The following is a 17722-nucleotide window of genomic DNA, read 5'->3' as shown; positions in this document are numbered from 1 at the left end:
GTGTACATCATTAAGTTGCGCCGAGGGGTGATGCCAAGTCAGGAGAATAAAATGTGAAAGGTTTTACATTTGTTAAGCGAGCTGAGAGCAGGAAGAACTGGTAGGTTGAAAGCAGCTGTTACTGTGCTCTCTTCTGAGTTACACTAGCTGAGATCTCATCCAGAAAGCTGAAAGAGTGTAACATTGCTTTCCCGCAGGTAAAAGTGCTAAGTGGCCAGATAATGGAAGCAAAGAAACAGCAGGGCTGAGAGGGAAAATGAGAGGAGAGCTAACAGTCAACAGATAGAATTACCTTAATCATTTATCATCTGTACTGGCTCCGAGAGAGCAATCTGAAGGGCTGAGACACTACCTTATCTTCACTGACTGGAGAAAGGTTTTGCAAGCTTAGCCTCAGACATTGCATAAGCTGTGAAGAATGGTTTTGCACAGAAGGCCCTTTCCCATCTGAGGAAGGGATTTCTGTAATGTGCTCTGCATGGGGCAGCGCTGGAATGTCAGTAATTTGCCTGCACACACCTTGGCAGCCTGCTGACACTGCAATGCTTCTCATGGAAACCGAATATACCATTTTGCTCTAAAACTTGCAATGACTACCAAATCCTTTTTTAGAGGCCTTGCTTCATAATATAAAAGCCTGAAGGGATCGAAGTTTACCTATTCAAGAGGTCACCTCCTGTTCCTGGGACACCACAGCAACTCAGACACACTGGAACTGGCAAATCCATAACTACCACTGTGGCTTGGCTCTTATTAGTAGGCTAAGCTGACTGAATATCAAGCACATCTTAATAGCAGCACAGGCCTTCCAAAATCAAAGGATTTGTAACATTTTCCTTGAAATAGTTGGCCCAAATGAATCTAAAGAACTGTCAAAAGGGGACGTGAGTTGCATCTGTTTGGATTGCACGTTGCAAACACCTCCACCCACTTGACTGTGCTCAGCTATTTTATGCCATATAACTTAATTACTAAGTATCTTGCATTATTATTGTATTGGTACCTGCTGCTACCTAAACGCTGAATCAACAAGCAACAATTTGTGGCTTTTGGGTGTAACTTCATTTTCTTATGGTGGGGTTTCCTTTGAAGCAGGACTGATCCATGGTATCTGTTTATGGAGCTTTAAAAACATATCTGCACGTATCAAATGCATCTGGCAAACAATTCAGCTTCCTGATACCTGTGAACGGCTCCACTCCTGAGGGTAACTCTTCCTGTAACCATTTCGAGGACATGATCCCAGTGACTGAGTGTTTTCCTGGGAATGAGGAGGCGCATTACAGGGCTAATAAGGTCTCCATTAGCAATCAGGCTGAAAGAAAGCAAAGGGAAAATAATTTGGAGGAGCATTTCAAAAAGTCATTTGAGACACCACACACAGACACACACACATAGAGACTCCTCAAAATGGCAATTCACCAACTGACAACTCTACTTACAAAATAGTGTAGGGCTCCTGGAGTGGCCTTCGAAAGCGAGCTGACACAGTGATCCTACTGTGAGTAACTGGCTTGACCTGCAAGGACAGAAAGAATTGACAATCACCCAGCCTTCACATTGGGAAAGACTTTGCCCTGACCACCAACGGCATGGGGGGGAAACCTACCTGCAGAAAGAAGTTCTTGTTATTAAAGTAGGCATTTTATGCCATTCCAGCTGCACCTTCTACAGAGCATCCATAACTGCTGCTGTGGTTTATACACATGCTGAGTAACAACCACAGCACTGTGCAGCATGGCACAGCAGCTCTTTTCCACTGACACCTCACACGTCTGGACCTCTCAGCTATTGTTCCTAGAGACCCAAAGCAACAGTCCAAATGTTGTTCTTGCTTTCTTAGTCTTTACTGCTCATAACCACAGCCCAGGCAATCAAATCATCTTCTCTTTTTGCCATCTCTAGCTCTCTCTGCCATTATGTAAGAAGACTTTTTGCTCTTGTACAGGTCTTTACATCCCAACCCATCAGCGATTTACAAAGGTTGCTGCATACTATGCTCATTTTGGGCACTCACAAATGAGGTGAAGTGCAGGTTTTTAGCTCTCAGAATAAAACACAGGCTCTGTCATTCCCAGCATTATTCCCTGTACTCTTCTTGAAGAGACAGTGCACTGAGATGAATCCAGTGGCTCAACATTCATGCCATGATGCTGAACAGAGAGTTGTGCAATACCACCTAGCTGGGATTCCCTACTGCACTTATAAACACACTTTCAAATGAAAACCAGAGAAAGGGATAAATCCAAACAGCAAAATTATTAGAAAGGTGGGTTTTTTTCCAATCCTCCATGTTTAGCAAATCAAAATAAGGCAGCAAGCACAAAAAAAACACTCCAAAGTCACAGCACATGCCTTAACAAGTTGGCTACATTTCTAAAAGCAGACCAGGAGAGCTTTGAAAGGATTAAACAGCCAGCATGCAGAAAGATGTGCTTTCAAATAGATGTACAGGGTTTATTTAAACTGGCAGTGTTCCAGTCACTATGTGAAAAAGGTCTAATGAAGGGATGTGTTGCAGCTTTATCACATGCTGTGCTAACTTAACCAGGATTTCTCATTTCATTTAGGGAAAGTGGTCTGGGCTCCAATGCTTTAAGTCTGTGCTGGGCTTTTCACAGGAATGCATTTACTAGTGACAGGACCGCTTTCCAGATCTTTCTCTTCTATGTAAGATAAAACAAGAGGTGCTCAGCCTACTAGATAATCTAAACTGGCTAAAAAATATTGTTAAAATGATCAGATCTGTCTTCCCACGTGACACAAAGAACCTCCCATGGAAAATTCTGCACAAAGAGCACAAATTGTGGGGCTAAGACGGCTCTCTAAGGGAGACAGCAAGCACCAAAACAAGAGTAAAAATGGCATGCCTTGATGAACAATCACTTCAAGTGAAAGGGTAAATCTGTTGGACAAAATCTGTTCTCGGTGTCTGCTTAAAAAAAAGAAGTGTCTCTATTCTGAGTTCACAGCTTCTAGCCTTTCTCAAAGGCTTCCATGAGCAGCACAGTCCCCCCAGTTTTCTGCTTTCTAGGATACTCAAAGGACACAAAAGTCTACGCTGGTCATGGGTGGAAGAAGGTAGAATTAACTTTTTCACAGCCAAGTGACTACACAGAAGCAATCTGCAGCAGTAGGAGCATGGAGATCTGAATACTGTGTTCAGTTTTGCCCCCTTGATTCCCAGAGGGACACTGAGGGACAACAGCACATCCACAGCTGGGCAGCTGAGATGGGGAAGGGGCTGAGGGAATGGGGTGTTCAGCCTGGAGAAGAGGAGGCTGCCAGGCTGCCCAGGGAGGTGGGGAAGTCTCCATCCCAGGAACTATTGAAAGGCCATGGAGCTGAGGTCCTGGGTGGCCATGGCAGAGAGAGGTGAGGAGTTGGGCCTTTCCAACTGAAATGATCCTATAAAGCTCAGTAGAAAAGGATATTTTGGCCAGAGACTTCTGCAAGAGAAGAGAGAGCAAGAAAGATGTTCCTGTTGCATTGTGCCAGCAGTGCTGTGGGCCAGCCAGGGAAGCAGGTTCTGGGATGGCTGGGGACCTTCCCTTGATGCTAATAATTCACTAGGCAGTGCATTTCCTCTGTGAGATCTGTTTTGTAGCTACATGTTTGTCTTGGCCTCATACACTGATAAATTTTGTACTAGGCTCTGCCCTAATGCCCAAGGTAATTGCAATCCACAGACATGCTGTTAATTCCAATGTGCTCTGAATCAAAGGGAAGATTCATACCTACTACTATGGGCTTGGAAAAGAAAGAGCTAGAGGTTGTTATCATACTGCTCATAAGGGGAGGCAAAGGCATTTTTTGAGTCAGACAAATAACTCAGAAGCTCAGCCACTGTTGTAGAAACATTTAAAGCACATTTTTCAGGGTGTTACTGGTCCTTTATGTCACCAAAATTTGCAATGAAGGTTTAGTAAGTCTCTAGGAAGAAAAAGAAAACACACCTTAGACTGCAAGATCTGGGAACATTTCTGTTGCTGCTGCCAGCTGTTAAGGGTTGTTTGGCCATTGTAAACAATCTAATAGATTGATAATGTAGAAAAGAAATAAGTCTAAAGAGTATGCTGCTGAAGGCTGAGGCAGTACTGATTTGCTTCCACAGCATCAGATCCTAATATAGATATGGGTTGCATCCATGTTTGTATCTCAGTTAGGTCTCTTAACTCAGTCCTTTCTGCCTAGCTCCTAGGGTGCCAGGCTGATCCCTGGGAGGTATTCACTAGCCAACTAGTAAAGTTGATTCCTCATCCATTCCTAATGCTCACTTACGCTCCCACACACTCCAAACAGTCCATCAAAGGCACTGCTCTGATCCAGCCCGCAACGCTCTGGTTTCAGGGATCCACACTTCACTGGAACTACTCAGAAAGCAATCGCTAAGGGTAAAGGACAGTCCCTGGTGTGCTGTGAGCTGGTTGTTTCTGTGAGCTGATGAAACCATTCATTTTGGCTCCTCAGTAGGCCATTGAGTTATTGCATGCAGCTCAGTCACCGGGCTCCAGAGAAAACAAGCAGCGTGGCAGACATTAAGAGCTCATTTATTATTGACAGATTGTATTTCTGCCAATAACAGACACTATGGCATCAGCTTGCAAGTCTGTCTTTGGGGTTACTCTCAAAGAGTCATTAGTATTGCTGGCAGCTTTCTGTGTCCTAAAAAGTCAGCCCTGTTCTTGGACAAGCAAACTGCAGGGGACTGTAAGATGGGACCAGCTTAGGCAAAGACTTACTAGTTGTTTTGCTAAACATGATTCAATCAAACGTACCTCCTCTATTAAAAGGTGAAAAGAATGCATTAGTGCAATAGTACATTTGCTAGCACCACAGAAAACAGTGCATGGAAACACTAAGATGACCATGTCACTCTTAAGACAGAACAACCTCTGATGGCCAGTGTTTATCTATTTATGGTTAGGAAAAACAAGCCACGTAATTTCAACATACAGAAATATATATTAAGAAAAGATTCGAGTGCTCAGCCACTGCAAATTAATGCAGTTCCTCTGAAGTGTGTGGAGCTGTGCCAAACCACCCCAGACAAAGGTCTGACCTGGGATTTAATTAAAGAATACAAGACTCTGCTCCTGCTTTGTTCGTAGGAGGTGGCCCAGAGCTGCAATGTCTGGGATGGCGTGACCCCTTGGGCGCTGCAGAGTTACCTATTAACAAGGATGTGGTCTTGGGTGAAAGTTTGTGCTGACGTTAAGAGACCAGCATCACTAGCCCCCTAAACCCTTTATTTGCTTTTCACTTCAGCAGCCACATTCTCAGCTGATGTAAATCAGCACTTTCCTGTGTGCAGTCAGGAGTTGTAAAGCAGATTTCCATTAATCAATGGTCTGGCTACAATTCTGATTTTATCTCTAAGTTTGGTACATTTTCAGTTTGTTTGAAAAGACTCATTCAAGGGCAGCTTCCATAGCCTACAGGCAAATGTTGCTGACATTTCATAACTGGTGATGAGATAGTCATCTGGCATCTTACAGCAGCAGCACAAAGTATTTAAGGGAGGAAGGAGAACAGGCTGCCCATACGGGCTGTGGAGTCTCATTCTCTGGAGACATTCAAACCCAGCTGGATGAGTTCCTGTGTGACCTACTCTGGGTGGTCCTGTTCTAGCAGGGGGTTGCACTGGATGAGTTTTCGAGGTCCCTTCCAACCCTTAAGATTCTGTGAAACTTGGAGGCAACTTTAAGTAAGCTAGAGGAAATCGATCAAATGAGAATTTGCAAGGCAGCAAGAGCTAAACACAGCTGAAAACACACCATGGCATCACAGGCACTCAAACCCACCATAATTTTGACCTTTCTACTCTGCAAAGGATTTGTTTTTTCCCACTGTGCCTCTTACACTGACAGCAGCGTGGATCTATCTTGTCCCAGGGAGGTGTTACCACCTGTGAAATAACTTTGCAAAGCACCTTGCAGTCTGGGAGAAACAAAGCAGATAAATTGAGCACAGGCTCAGTTCTGGGAGTGAGGATCAATCTGCAGTGTTTGAGACCTCTGTAAACCCTCAAAGTTCAGAATACATTCAGCAGAGAGTCTTTTAGAACCCGACTTTCATTTTTCAGTCGTGATTCACTGTGGTTGCATCGGTGTTGCTGAATGTTAGCTACAGCCAAGTGCCTCCTAATGTCCCTTTGAGAACACAAAGCAAAGATGCAGATCAGCATCTTAGTAGAAAAGTCCACACCCTGCTTTATAACAACATTCTATGTATTTTCCCCCTGTGAATGTTGTGCTAAACATTCACAAGGTTTCACAAAGAGGGACAAAACTCTTAGCAAGCACTTGGAACACACTGCACAACCTACTTTAGGTATTTACATCTTCCACTGTTGACTGCTGGGAAAGAAAAACCAACCAAAATGATCAGGAGCCAAACCATTGCCTGGGGTATATTGTCCTGGCTGCTGATGTGAAAACCAAGTGTTGTAAGGAAACCATTTTGAATTAGTGTGTGTGTAGCCACAGGTGTCTAGGTGCATCTCAGTCAATAAATGCATTTCAATTGTCCTCTGAACATCCTGTGCTGCAGATTTCATTTCAAAAAAGGTAACTTTTACACTCTTAATGGTTTCAGAGAGAAACATGCCATTCTTAGCTTTTCTTTCCCTTCCACTGTACATTAAACAATTAGAGACATGCTAAATACAGAGGTCTGGCAGCACTTTCACAAGCTGCCAGGAAGACAGGCTAGTTAGTTAGCCATAGTTAAAAATATGGTGTAACTATCTGATTTATTTCCTCTTCTTACTAGAAGCAGCCCCTTCCAAAGGGGCAGCTGAGCAACTACAAGATGTACAGATTTACATGTATTTATCAAGCCATACTGGATGGCTGCAAAAGAGCAAAAGCCACAACCTCCTGAACCAGCTGCTCTGTGCTGCTTTGACTTCAACAGGTTTCAGTGCTGGCCTTTCTTCCTGCTGTATTAATAGAGTCTTGGGTGCCGTGAGCATCTTACCCGTTCCTCACGTCACTCTATAACTAACCTTTCGAAGATCTGAATATTTTCAATGCAATGTCACATTCCAAATTTATCAGCTCAATGCAATGAGCCATGGCTTTGCCACTTTGTTACAATGGCCTGTTTGTTAATCAACCTGCCCAGGAAAATTGAGAACAAATATTTGCCTTCCCCTAGGGTGGAAGTGGGGGTCGAAAGAAGCAAAGCTCCATTTATACACGCCATCGCCACCCTGGGATGTGAAAGAAAGGAATGTTCAAGGTCTGGTGATCGAAAGCAAATGAAAAAGATACATTGGCTAAAGGTATTACAGCACAGGAAACATCTTCCCTATCGCATAGAAACTGGACTTTTTATTTAAATGGGCATTTTTATACACTTGGATGGAGGAGGCAGAGTCCAACTGAGGTGTTTGGTCAGTACAAAGCCATTCCTGTTATCCTGCACAGTAATGAACCTGGATAATCTCTGTTTCCTTGGCTACTTTGCATTGCTAGATGGTAGAGTGCATAGTAAGGAACAGCCCTGGGCAAGAGACTACCAGCTTTTCCCCTGGGGTGGATACAAAGCACCACCAGAACAGGAACTTCTCGGTCCACTGAGTGCACAGATGAACCAGAAACAAGCCATGCCAGAATGAGTGGCCATGTAGTGATGCAGGGAGCCTTCTAGACTGCAAAGCTCCTACAAAATTACCCCAAATTCTCCCTTTCAGCCATAACAAGTGAAATGGAGTTCACAGCCCCTCTGCATCTCAGGGTGACTCTCAGCCCTGTGAGATAGGCTGAAGAAAAATGTTTCACTAGGGATCTCTCATAGTTTTGGGGACATTAGACTAGGGGTCAGATCTTCAGCTGGGATAAATCTGACAATTGCACCGGCTGTTCTGCACAGGCACTGTGCAGTGCTCCAAAGCAGATCATACCTGCATTGCTTCTGGATCCAAAGAACAGCTCCTCTTTGTTCTCCAAGCTGCATGATTCTATAGGCCTTATCCTACTTAGAACATACACAGTGATGGCATCAAGAATGCAGACTTTATTCAAGCCAAATAGATCTGGATACTCATTTCTGCTGCTGACATAATACTGCCAACTCTGACCATTTTTGCCTCTCATGATTTGTGTGTTTTCCCAAGAAAAGGAAGCCTCTGGCCTCCACAGCTGATCAGAAGGGCCTGAACCTGTGAATGGTGACAGCCGAAAAGCAGAAACAAACGCTATAAGAGTCCCTCTCTTTTTTTTCCCCATCATTTTTAATCACAGCTAAAAGTTTTTAACGTTTCCAGAAAGGCAATTTAGCACACAGCAACAAGTTTTTAATGAGACTAACATGCCTCATTAAAAGCTTCAGTACTGCATCTCTTCCTCCCAGCCTCCTCACAAATCAGAAGCAGTTACTTCACAGCACAAGGCAATGTGTTAATCAAGGAAGAGACTGACTTTCAAGTTTCCTATCACAAAACTCTCAGTGTGTTCAGAAACCTGTTGCTCATGAGAAGTCAAAGAAGAAAAGATGTTTCAGCTGAACACATTTCAATTTAAAACACATAGCTGCCCACAGGATATGCAAATCCAAAAGCTCAGTTAACTCCTCAGCAGCTGACCCAGCCCCAAAGACAAGGACATTCATCTTTATGAGTGCACAGAGGGAGACCATGCAGATCTCAGGTAGTGCCTAGACAAATGTAAACGTCCATACTTGACACATTATAATTGGAAAACAACATTCAGAAGCTTTTACAAACAATGAAGCTTACAATAAACAAACTGTAGCTCTGTTGATCCATTCTCCCTCAAGAGACTAATTGTGAGGTTCCTCAAGCACATCATTTAAAATGCATTTGTGCTTGCAGATCACCTTCAGTACAACAGGGATCTCACTTGCAAAACAAGAACATCAGTTGCCAACAGAAGTGATGGACAGAAACATATCTGAGAGGAACAGTTTGCACCAAAGCTTTTAGGTTGGGTCAGGATGAGATCTTTTTACTGTTCTCCCTATTAGTAACGTACCTGCAAGAAGTTTTGAGATGTATTGTTACAGCTCTGCCAGAGGATTTAAAACAGTCAAGAGCCTGGCTGCCATCTACTGAGACTGACACAATTTTCCAGTGCTTCTGGGACAAGTGTCTCCTTCCACCCTTACTGCTATCCCTGGCTGAAAGAGGGAGAAGGCAGATGTCTCAACTTACTCTCTATCCCTGCTTTCTTCCCAAAAAGTCTAAACTAAGATGGAATGTGCCAATTCCAGGGGTTTAGCTTGTTGCACAGGCCATCAAATGGGAATTAAAAAATCAGACTTTTCCTAGGAGACTTGCTCCAGCTTTCCACACACAACAACTGCCACAATGCTGCAGTGCAAGGACGTGTCCTCACTCACCTGCTGCGATAAAGAGGAAAACAGAAGGGAAAGAGTACTGTCATGTCAGTAAAAGCTTGAGCCAGGTACAAATGTGCTCCCACAGTCTCTTTTCACCACTCCTGCTTGCTGCCTTTAGCTCTGACATGACCTTTTCTTTCTCCCTCTTCATGATTAACAGCTCGAATGTTACTGCACCCAGCTTCTCTCAGAAACCAGAGAACTGGTATTGGATGCTAATGTGAAACTAAACAAATTGCAGATTGATGATCTGAACTGAAAAGGCTCTTACAGGCCTTCCTGTTATAAATTCCTTCCATTTTCCTGAAGAATTATCAGTTTTCCCTTGAGCTGTTCCCTTCATCACATGCTTAAGCACAACAGTTTGAGGAAGACTTTCGAAACCAAAGCTGCCGTCATCTTGCTATCCTTGAAACCCGGGGACTGTTAAAAGTACCCCAGTCATCATTGGCATCTTTGTGTAACCACCTTCTCCTGCACTCAAAAAAACCCAAACAGGTCACTTGGGTTCATCATAGAATGGTAGGGGTTGGAAGGGACCTTTAGAGATCATCCAGTCCAACTCCCCCCTGCAGAAGCAGGGTCACTTAGATCAGGTCGCATAGGACCAAATCCAATGGGGACAACACAAGCTCTTCACTACCAAAAGTTTTTAATTGGATGTGACAACACAGAAAGCTGAGTGGAAGGCAGTGCACCATGCCCAGAGCAATCGGTAACAACCACTGAGATATGTTCAGCATGGTAGGTAACTGTATCTTCATTAAAGGTAACACGTATCTATTTAAATAACAGCCCAAATGCAGGCATGTCACTAACAGTAACTGCAGCTTTACTTCTTAAATAATTCAAGCATCCTACCTCATTGTTGACTTCAGTAGGTTTTTTCTTTGTCTCTCCAATGTCCAAATAGCTGTGGAAGGAAAAGAGTTTGGATTTTATACAGAAGATGACCCGGTACAAAACCCACACAAACACAAATACTTCTAATCTTCTTCCCTGCCCATGAAGCTTTTTGACTTTACCATGCTTCAAAACAGCATAAAAAGTAGCTGAGTCAAGATTGCAATGAAGGAAAGTTGGTATGAATGTGCAGGTATAATTAGCACTCTAGTCTAGTACAAGACAAGGGGAAGAACCAACCATCTACCTTCAAGTGACTAGTGATTAGGACAGACCATCAATAACCCCCCTTGTCAGCAAGCTCACTTAATCCAGTGAGGGGGATCAATACATCCCTTTCAATACATGATCTTTTGAGGTCCCTTCCAACCCTTACAATTCTGTGACCAGGAGACTGTCAGGTATATCTGATGGCAAGCATCAGTGCTAGCTCATCAACAAAGCCCAGAGCTCACAGCATATCTGCAGCCCTTCAGTACTGTCATGCTCTGTAATTAATGGCTGGGATAAGATGTGTTTCCTGGAGAAAACTTGCCTTGCTGGCCAAATTTTGCTAATGCCAAACACTTTTAGCCTGTTGAACATACAACATACTCAGGGAGGTGAAACGTGATGTGCTGACAAGTAACAACTTTGAGACATCCACAGAATCACGGGATTTAATATCAAAAAGATAAGGTAGATCTTTATTGAGAGCTCAGCACTGTATTGGAACAGATTACAGAAGGAGAGCAGTTTATATTCAGCCTGTCACACATCTTCCTCTCTAGCTTTGCCTCTGAAGTGCAAGAAGCTTCAATAAAACTTTAGAAGCAGCCAGGGATAAAAAGGGTAAGAGTACAAGCAGAGATCCTATTAATTACACAGAGAGTTTCATCCTGAAACATAATGAGCTCTCCCGAAACACACAGTGTCCTCAACTCTACCAAACCACCATGAGCAAGGTCCTGTAAAGCTGGTGGTTTAGCATATAAATTCCCAGCCACCTACAGAAAGAGACTGTTAATTTTGAGGGGTTTATTTTTAACTGGATTGTAGGAAAAACGCCCACAAAGACTGAACAAAGCACGCAATTAGGCAACTGAGACCACGAAATTCATTACCACAACTAAGAACCACTAGTGATGACATGCAGAGCCACTCAGGAAACACACCAAAAAGCCCAAATCTCCTCCACTACTGCTCTACAGGTCACTCACTAGAAACCAGTGACAGCTTAATTCGTGGTGTCCAGGCAGGGAAAAGAAAGCAAACAGTCATCTTTTAAATAACCAAAGGGACTCAGCTAACCTGGCTCTAAACAGGCTGCACACCTGCCCAGAATGAACAGAAGGGATGGAGAGGTGGAGAGCTGGGTTAGATGACTTTAGACTTTTTAAAAACAAGCAAGAAAGGACGAGCTGGGAATTAAATTCCCAGGCTCATCAATTTCGCAGCAGGACCATCAACGCTCCACCTTCCTCCAGCTCTCTCCCTGTTGCCACTCAGCACACATACTGACACAACAACTTGTCATTGCTCCACGGCCTTGGCTTATGGGGTTTTCTAGCATCAGGTCAAGGAGACGACAAAATGTGACAGGAGGAAACAGCAGCCTTTTCGTGGCTCACCTCTAAAGCTCTTTTGCAGTTTTGTTCCTTTCTTTCTGCCTTGGGTCACAGCCTTTAAGCCCTCTTTCTGCAACACCTAATAAAAGGGGTGGAGTAGGGGAATCCTCTGAAGTACTACCAACAGTGCCAAACCCCAAATACTGATATTCCAGGTTCCATATCAATCTGGTGTTACTTTTAGCCACTCACTTGAGTTTCTTGAAGGCTTCTCTGCCACCAGCCACGTACTGCTCTCCGCTCTGAAGCTCCTCCAGCTGCCGGACACGATGCCCACCCCGAGGGGTATAGATGTTCCTCACAGCTCCGAAGGGTGCCTTCACCCTGCCCGTCACCTCCTTCAGGAACACCTCGAAGTTGGACACTTTCTTCTCGTTGACCACAATACGCCGCCCCGGGAAGAAAGGGTCCCCGTTGCGATACACCAGCACGCTCTTCACCATCGGCTGCGTCAGCCACGACCCCTTCGTGCCAGGACTAGTCATGCTCGGTAGCTTCGGACCTCCAGAGTGACCTGAGCCGCCTGCACCTGCTGACTCAGGAGAGGGTTTCCCACCTCAGCACCTCGCTCTTCTCCGCCCTCCGCATCTCGCTGCCAGGGCCCACCCCCGGGAGGCAGCGCCGGGGACCCGGCCGGGAGAGAGAGGGAGGGAGGGAGCGGGGCTTGCGGCTCGGCTCAGCTCAACCTCTCCAGGGCAGCTCCTCCCCAGCAACCAGCGCTTGCCTGTGCTCCGGGGCAGGTTAATGCGGATTACACCAACCCACCACTGCATGGACTTAGACTCGAGAATGGACGGGAGCAGAGCGTGGCCTCCCTCCCGGGGTCTATATCAGCCGCTCTTGCCATGGTGGACAGCAGCTTTGCCGCTACCACGCTGGCTTCCTCGGGAAACTTTATCCTGCCTGTGCTCAGCCGTGCCAGGCGCCTGCCAGCCCCCGATCAGCACAAAGCGCGGCCGGACCGTGCCCCGGGCCGTGGCGGGGGCAAGCGGGGCGAGGAGGAGGGAGAGGGATGCGGGGGCAGCGGGGAGGAGGGAACCGGACCGAGGGCTCCACACCTGAGCCAGGGAGGGAAGTCTCGGCTCTGCCTCCTCCCCAGTCGCTCCCCGCCGCAAACGAAGGGCTGCAGGAAAACACGGAGCCGGCTCAGCTGAGTCTCAGCGGGCAGGGAGAGGCGCAGCTGCCGGGACACGGCGGGGCTGCGGGGCAGCGGGGCAGCGGCCGTTCCTCGCCGGTAATGGTCCCTTCCCCTGGCTGTCCGTGGGTACGGGATGAACCATCCTCACGGGCCCCGGGAGCTTGAGGTAGTGGCCGGGCCCCTGCTCCGCTGCCCTTGGCCGGGGGAGGGAGGATGGATGGATAAAGAACAGTTGGATGCAGCCTAGCCCCCTGCTAAAGCAGGTTCCCCTCGCTCAGGGGGCACGGGAACATGTCCACGTGGGATGGGAACATCCCGAGGAGGCTCCACACCCTACTACTATTTACTCAGTCTTTCCTTTGTTGTTAGTCATTAAAAATCCCACCTGAAAACAGGATTATTGCCCCAGGCCACCTGTTGCCATTTGCTGTTTACATTGATTCAGAAACAGAGCTGGGCCCTGATCTTGCAAGGAAAATAAATTATCAGTGGGGTTCAAGTTAGGCTCTTGGACTAGGCAATAATTGCATATATGCATGGGCAATTGATTTCATTTCTGTGTCTGCTAACATCGTGCCTTCTGAATGTTAAGGACTTACATATCAGGTGCATTTCCCCCATGCTACCATCCAAATGGGCAAAATTTACTAACACAAAACTGAACTGCACTGTATTTGGGTAAGTTTACTTAGTTATTTGCATTCCTGAAATAATTAAAGGCTTTTCACTACTCCTATTATTTCTTTGGTTAAGTGAGTCTGTTGTAATTTGTTCTCTTAACAATCCAGGATCTGTCACAAGAGCTAATATCACTTCTGCTGAGCTGGCCCAAACCTGGCTAATGTCAGTTAATCAGACTCAGAGGTGACTTGCCCCACTAAACCAAGCTCAAATCCAAAGCCTGCCAGTTCTGAAAGAAAGAGATATCCCTGGGCACAGTTTATTTTTAACAAAAATATGTCAACAGAAGAGAAAAATTATAGACAAAAAAAAAATGTAAACCTGTTTATGGTTCAAAGAACATAATGTCTAGTTAAACAGGGTGAGTGTTGCACTCCAAATAAATTTCTACAGTTGTAGGCAGTAGATATGATACAGCATAAGCATATATTGATGTGCATATTAAAGACCAGATCCAACCTCTGCCTTCGTCAAAAAGACTCCCTTGGATTGCGATGGTAAATACATCAGATCTTAAATCATCCTGACACCATTTGCATCTTAAACTACTTAAAAAACCCCCTTCATAAACAAGTGATCCACTTGAAGCTGCATCTTCCCTGCTAATTCTCAGCCAAACCTCTCCAGACTGGCCAGTACTTGGAGATGTATAAAATGAATCAAGCATGCATCTGAGGGGTATGCTCAGTGAACAGATGAGTCTCTGAGGTGTCCAAACAAATTCTGACCACCAATAAGTTAACGTGAAAGCACTAAAACATGCTTGGGACATGATTTTGGGCTGGACTTTTAAAAGCTATTTGCTTTGCTCTTTCAGGACTTCTCTTTCATTGGATTTTTGCGACACTTTGCATACAAGAAGCCATAAAATCTGAGCCAAAATAAAGAGAAAACACCTTAAACTCAATCAGAATTCCTTCAAACAGCCCTTTTCCCTCTCTGATTGTCCTAAAATCGCCTTAGACCTTCCTACCTAGAATTGTTTAGTGTAGAGCAATGATTGTTCTCCCAAGTGGATTTCTACACATGAGGAGAAAGGAATTTTTCTTTCTTTTTCTTTTACCTCCTTTGAGGGAAAAATTACCCCCACTGCTGTGAGTTACCACAGGGCAGTTAACCATTACAGAAAGAGCAATTTCAGGGTGAGGGAAGTCAAATATGCTGCTGTTATTGGTTAACAGCTAAATTTCTCTACCTGCTGCTGGGCTTCTTCTAACTAATAAAGGGGGAGAAACAAGTATTTACCATCCTTAAATTAATACTGTTTAACATTCATCTATTGCAACCTGAAAGTCTGCATTAAAATTGTGCTGATGACCTTCACAGTGTTCTGAGGGCAAGGAGTGATGTCAGCTACCTGCTATTTTGTGCCAGGTTCTACCACTTTTGGTGATTTTAGGCCTAATTTGCAATCACACATCATCTTTGGCTAGGAATAAGCTGCTGAATGTTTCCCTTGTGTACCCATTGCCACCCGTGTGCCACTCCAGAACACTGTTGATTTTTACTTGTGGCCACACTAGTTACATCTCTTAAATGGTACAGAGCACTGCTAGCCTTAACAGCCTTAAAGTGGTGGGCAAAATCTTTGTCCAAAACTGGGAGTGCATTATGAATGCCGTGAAGAATCACAGCTGAGGCTTTGGCCCATAGTTTTACATTTACCTAGCTAATAGCTGTGCCTCTGAAGATCTCACCTTTCAAATCCAGCTGCTTGCATTTCTGCCCTCTAACCCTTTACGTGTGCCATAGTGGAATCTCACCCTTTTCTTATTCTTGAGGCCACACCTTCAAATCCAGCCCCTGAAAAGTGACTACAGAGCTCATTATTTCACACCAGCCTTTTCAAAACAGAACCTTTTATATTCTTCAGCAATTGGAACAAAACAAAACCAGAGGTTTTCTCATATGGTATGAATTCAGTGTGTTTTCCATCTTGCCTCAGCACAGCCACTGCGCAAAAGCTAAGGATGCTGAAACACTTCAGCCTGTGACAGCAAGGCCTTCAACCATGAGAATCTGCTCCTCCAGCCTTTCCAGGGCCTGACCTCTCAGCCCTGCTCTTGTTTCAGTCTCTGAGCAATCTCCTATCACATTTTCCACAGTAATGAGATGAGCTGCCCAACCCACTGACAGGGTTAAGGGAAATGCAGAGACACACAAGCTCTTTCTACCGGAGTGATGTCAGACCTCTCAGTTTACTTGAGGTGGATGCATGAGACCCCCTCTGTCAGGTTGTATGTCACTATGATGTGATGGACCTGAGGCCACGTGAGGAGTGCATGTTGGGGGCATGTGATGAGAGCACAGCCCTTCAAGGTGACATATCAAATAGAGTCTCTTTTGCTGCAGCAAAATGCCATGATGTCCCTGCCATTTCAGGAGCAGCTTGTTGTAGGTCCCTGAAAACAGGGCTCAATGACAGCAAAGCATGAGGTGACAAAGAGAGGAACATGTCCTTGAGCTGAAGAAAAGCAGCAACAGAACAGAAAAGGATAAAGTTTCTAAACACAAAGAACAAAATCCAGCTTGTCCTAATGCATACAGTGCTAAGAATCACGGGTAACAGCTGCACCTTTGTGCAGCTTATCTAAAAATCAGAGTAAGCAGCAGCAGCTCCTTTATTCCCAGTTGTGATTCTAGGGTCATCAGTCTACACTGAGAGTTTAGAAGAGATAACTGTCAGGTGGTTCCACTCACACATACACTCTGACTGGATGCACTCATGCACTTGTAAATTTCCAAAGCTGTGTCATAGCAATTTCACCTCCTGCTGCAACTGACAGATAAAAAACTCTTTACAATACCAGGATCCATTATTTTTTGCTCTAAAAAAAGAGAAAGCATTAGAGAATCTGAGTGTAAGGTACAGCTTTTGATGACTCAGGCCTTTTCTAGCAGCATTCTGAGACAGCTGAGATGATAATGGGTTACGGAGGGAGAGGGCTTTGGTAATCCCTTAGAGGCAGATGAGGAAATGTTTTTCACGGAGAAACAAATTCCTCTTGGTTCTTATTCAGCTGCACTGAATAAGAGTGTAAAATGTCAGCTGTGTGAGGCTTACTGCAAATTCAATACATGCAAATTTCTGCCAGATGCTCTTCAGATGCATCCCTAGCTTTTGTGTTCCAAACGTGCAGAGCCAACACAAGTTGGTGTTAACTGCCAGCAATGGTGCCCATTTCCTTCCTGCTCTGCTGCCCTATTTCTGTGCTGTCTGGTATTTCCAAAGTTTGTTTAGGTATCTGACATCCAGGAGCATCAAATTAGCCTTGCAGGTACTGCCACCTGCTGTGATTAACTAAGAGCTAAAGTGCTTCACTGAAGTGATTTCAGCTGTTTATCAGGTATAAAAGGGGAGGCAAGAGTTGCACTTGGGTAGGCTTGGAGTTGAGGTGATGGTTGTGGTTTGCATGTAGAAGCTGTGTGGAACTACTAAGGAACTTTTCATTTTACTACTTCCTTGTGAAGTTGTTTAGCTCCGTGCAAAGTGTGTGTTAAGCCATTCCATATGTGTGAGTCTACCCTGAGAACATTTGACTGTGTGTGTTAATGTGTATACATATGAACATGTGTGTGAATGCTTGGGTGATGTGAGACATGGAAGGAGACGACAGTAGGTGCTCTCAGGTGACTTACCTGTGCCTTACAGCTCACTGGAGTGCGGAATTTGGCCTTAGCCCCCTTGTCTTCAAAGCTCAGCGCTCTGGACAGCATTTAGGTTTGTGTACTCCTGCGGCAGCCACATGGTACAAATCATTTTACGGGCAGCATATCTGCTTCCTTTATTTCCCTGCTAAGTAGCAAGGAGTGCTGCAAGACCACTTTCATTGTACATCTTTCTGTAGGACTTTGACAGGCTCTGCCTTCCTGCCCGTGTACATGCTTCAGCAGAACCGCCCGAAGGAGGGATGCTCCTGCCATTTGCACCATCCTTTGGCACACAAAAGCTGTAGTTTAAAATACAGCAGCGGAAGCTGGTATGTTCCTAAATAAACCTTTAATTCACAGCCAACCGGCTTGTCTG

General features: G+C 45.0%; 1 protein-coding gene across 1 annotated transcript in view; it reads right to left on the bottom strand.

The window, feature by feature from the left end:
* The window catches only part of DCDC2 (doublecortin domain containing 2), a 35160-nt gene extending 22799 nt beyond the window's left edge, over positions 1–12361 (bottom strand). Inside the window, exons 1-5 of the mRNA XM_061995727.1 lie at positions 12069–12361; positions 10228–10279; positions 6342–6359; positions 1443–1519; positions 1184–1315 (exon numbers count right to left, since the gene is read on the bottom strand). Coding sequence (XP_061851711.1) covers positions 1184–1315; positions 1443–1519; positions 6342–6359; positions 10228–10279; positions 12069–12361 — 572 coding nt within the window. The remainder of the gene's footprint in view (positions 1–1183; positions 1316–1442; positions 1520–6341; positions 6360–10227; positions 10280–12068) is intronic.
* Between the last annotated feature and the right edge of the window lie 5361 nt (positions 12362–17722).

The sequence above is a fragment of the Colius striatus genome, chromosome 4 (assembly GCF_028858725.1).
Source record: "Colius striatus isolate bColStr4 chromosome 4, bColStr4.1.hap1, whole genome shotgun sequence".
Classification (NCBI taxonomy): Eukaryota; Metazoa; Chordata; class Aves; order Coliiformes; family Coliidae; genus Colius; species Colius striatus.
The sequence above is the reverse complement of the archived record's forward strand: the minus strand, read 5'-3'. Positions and strand labels throughout refer to the sequence as shown.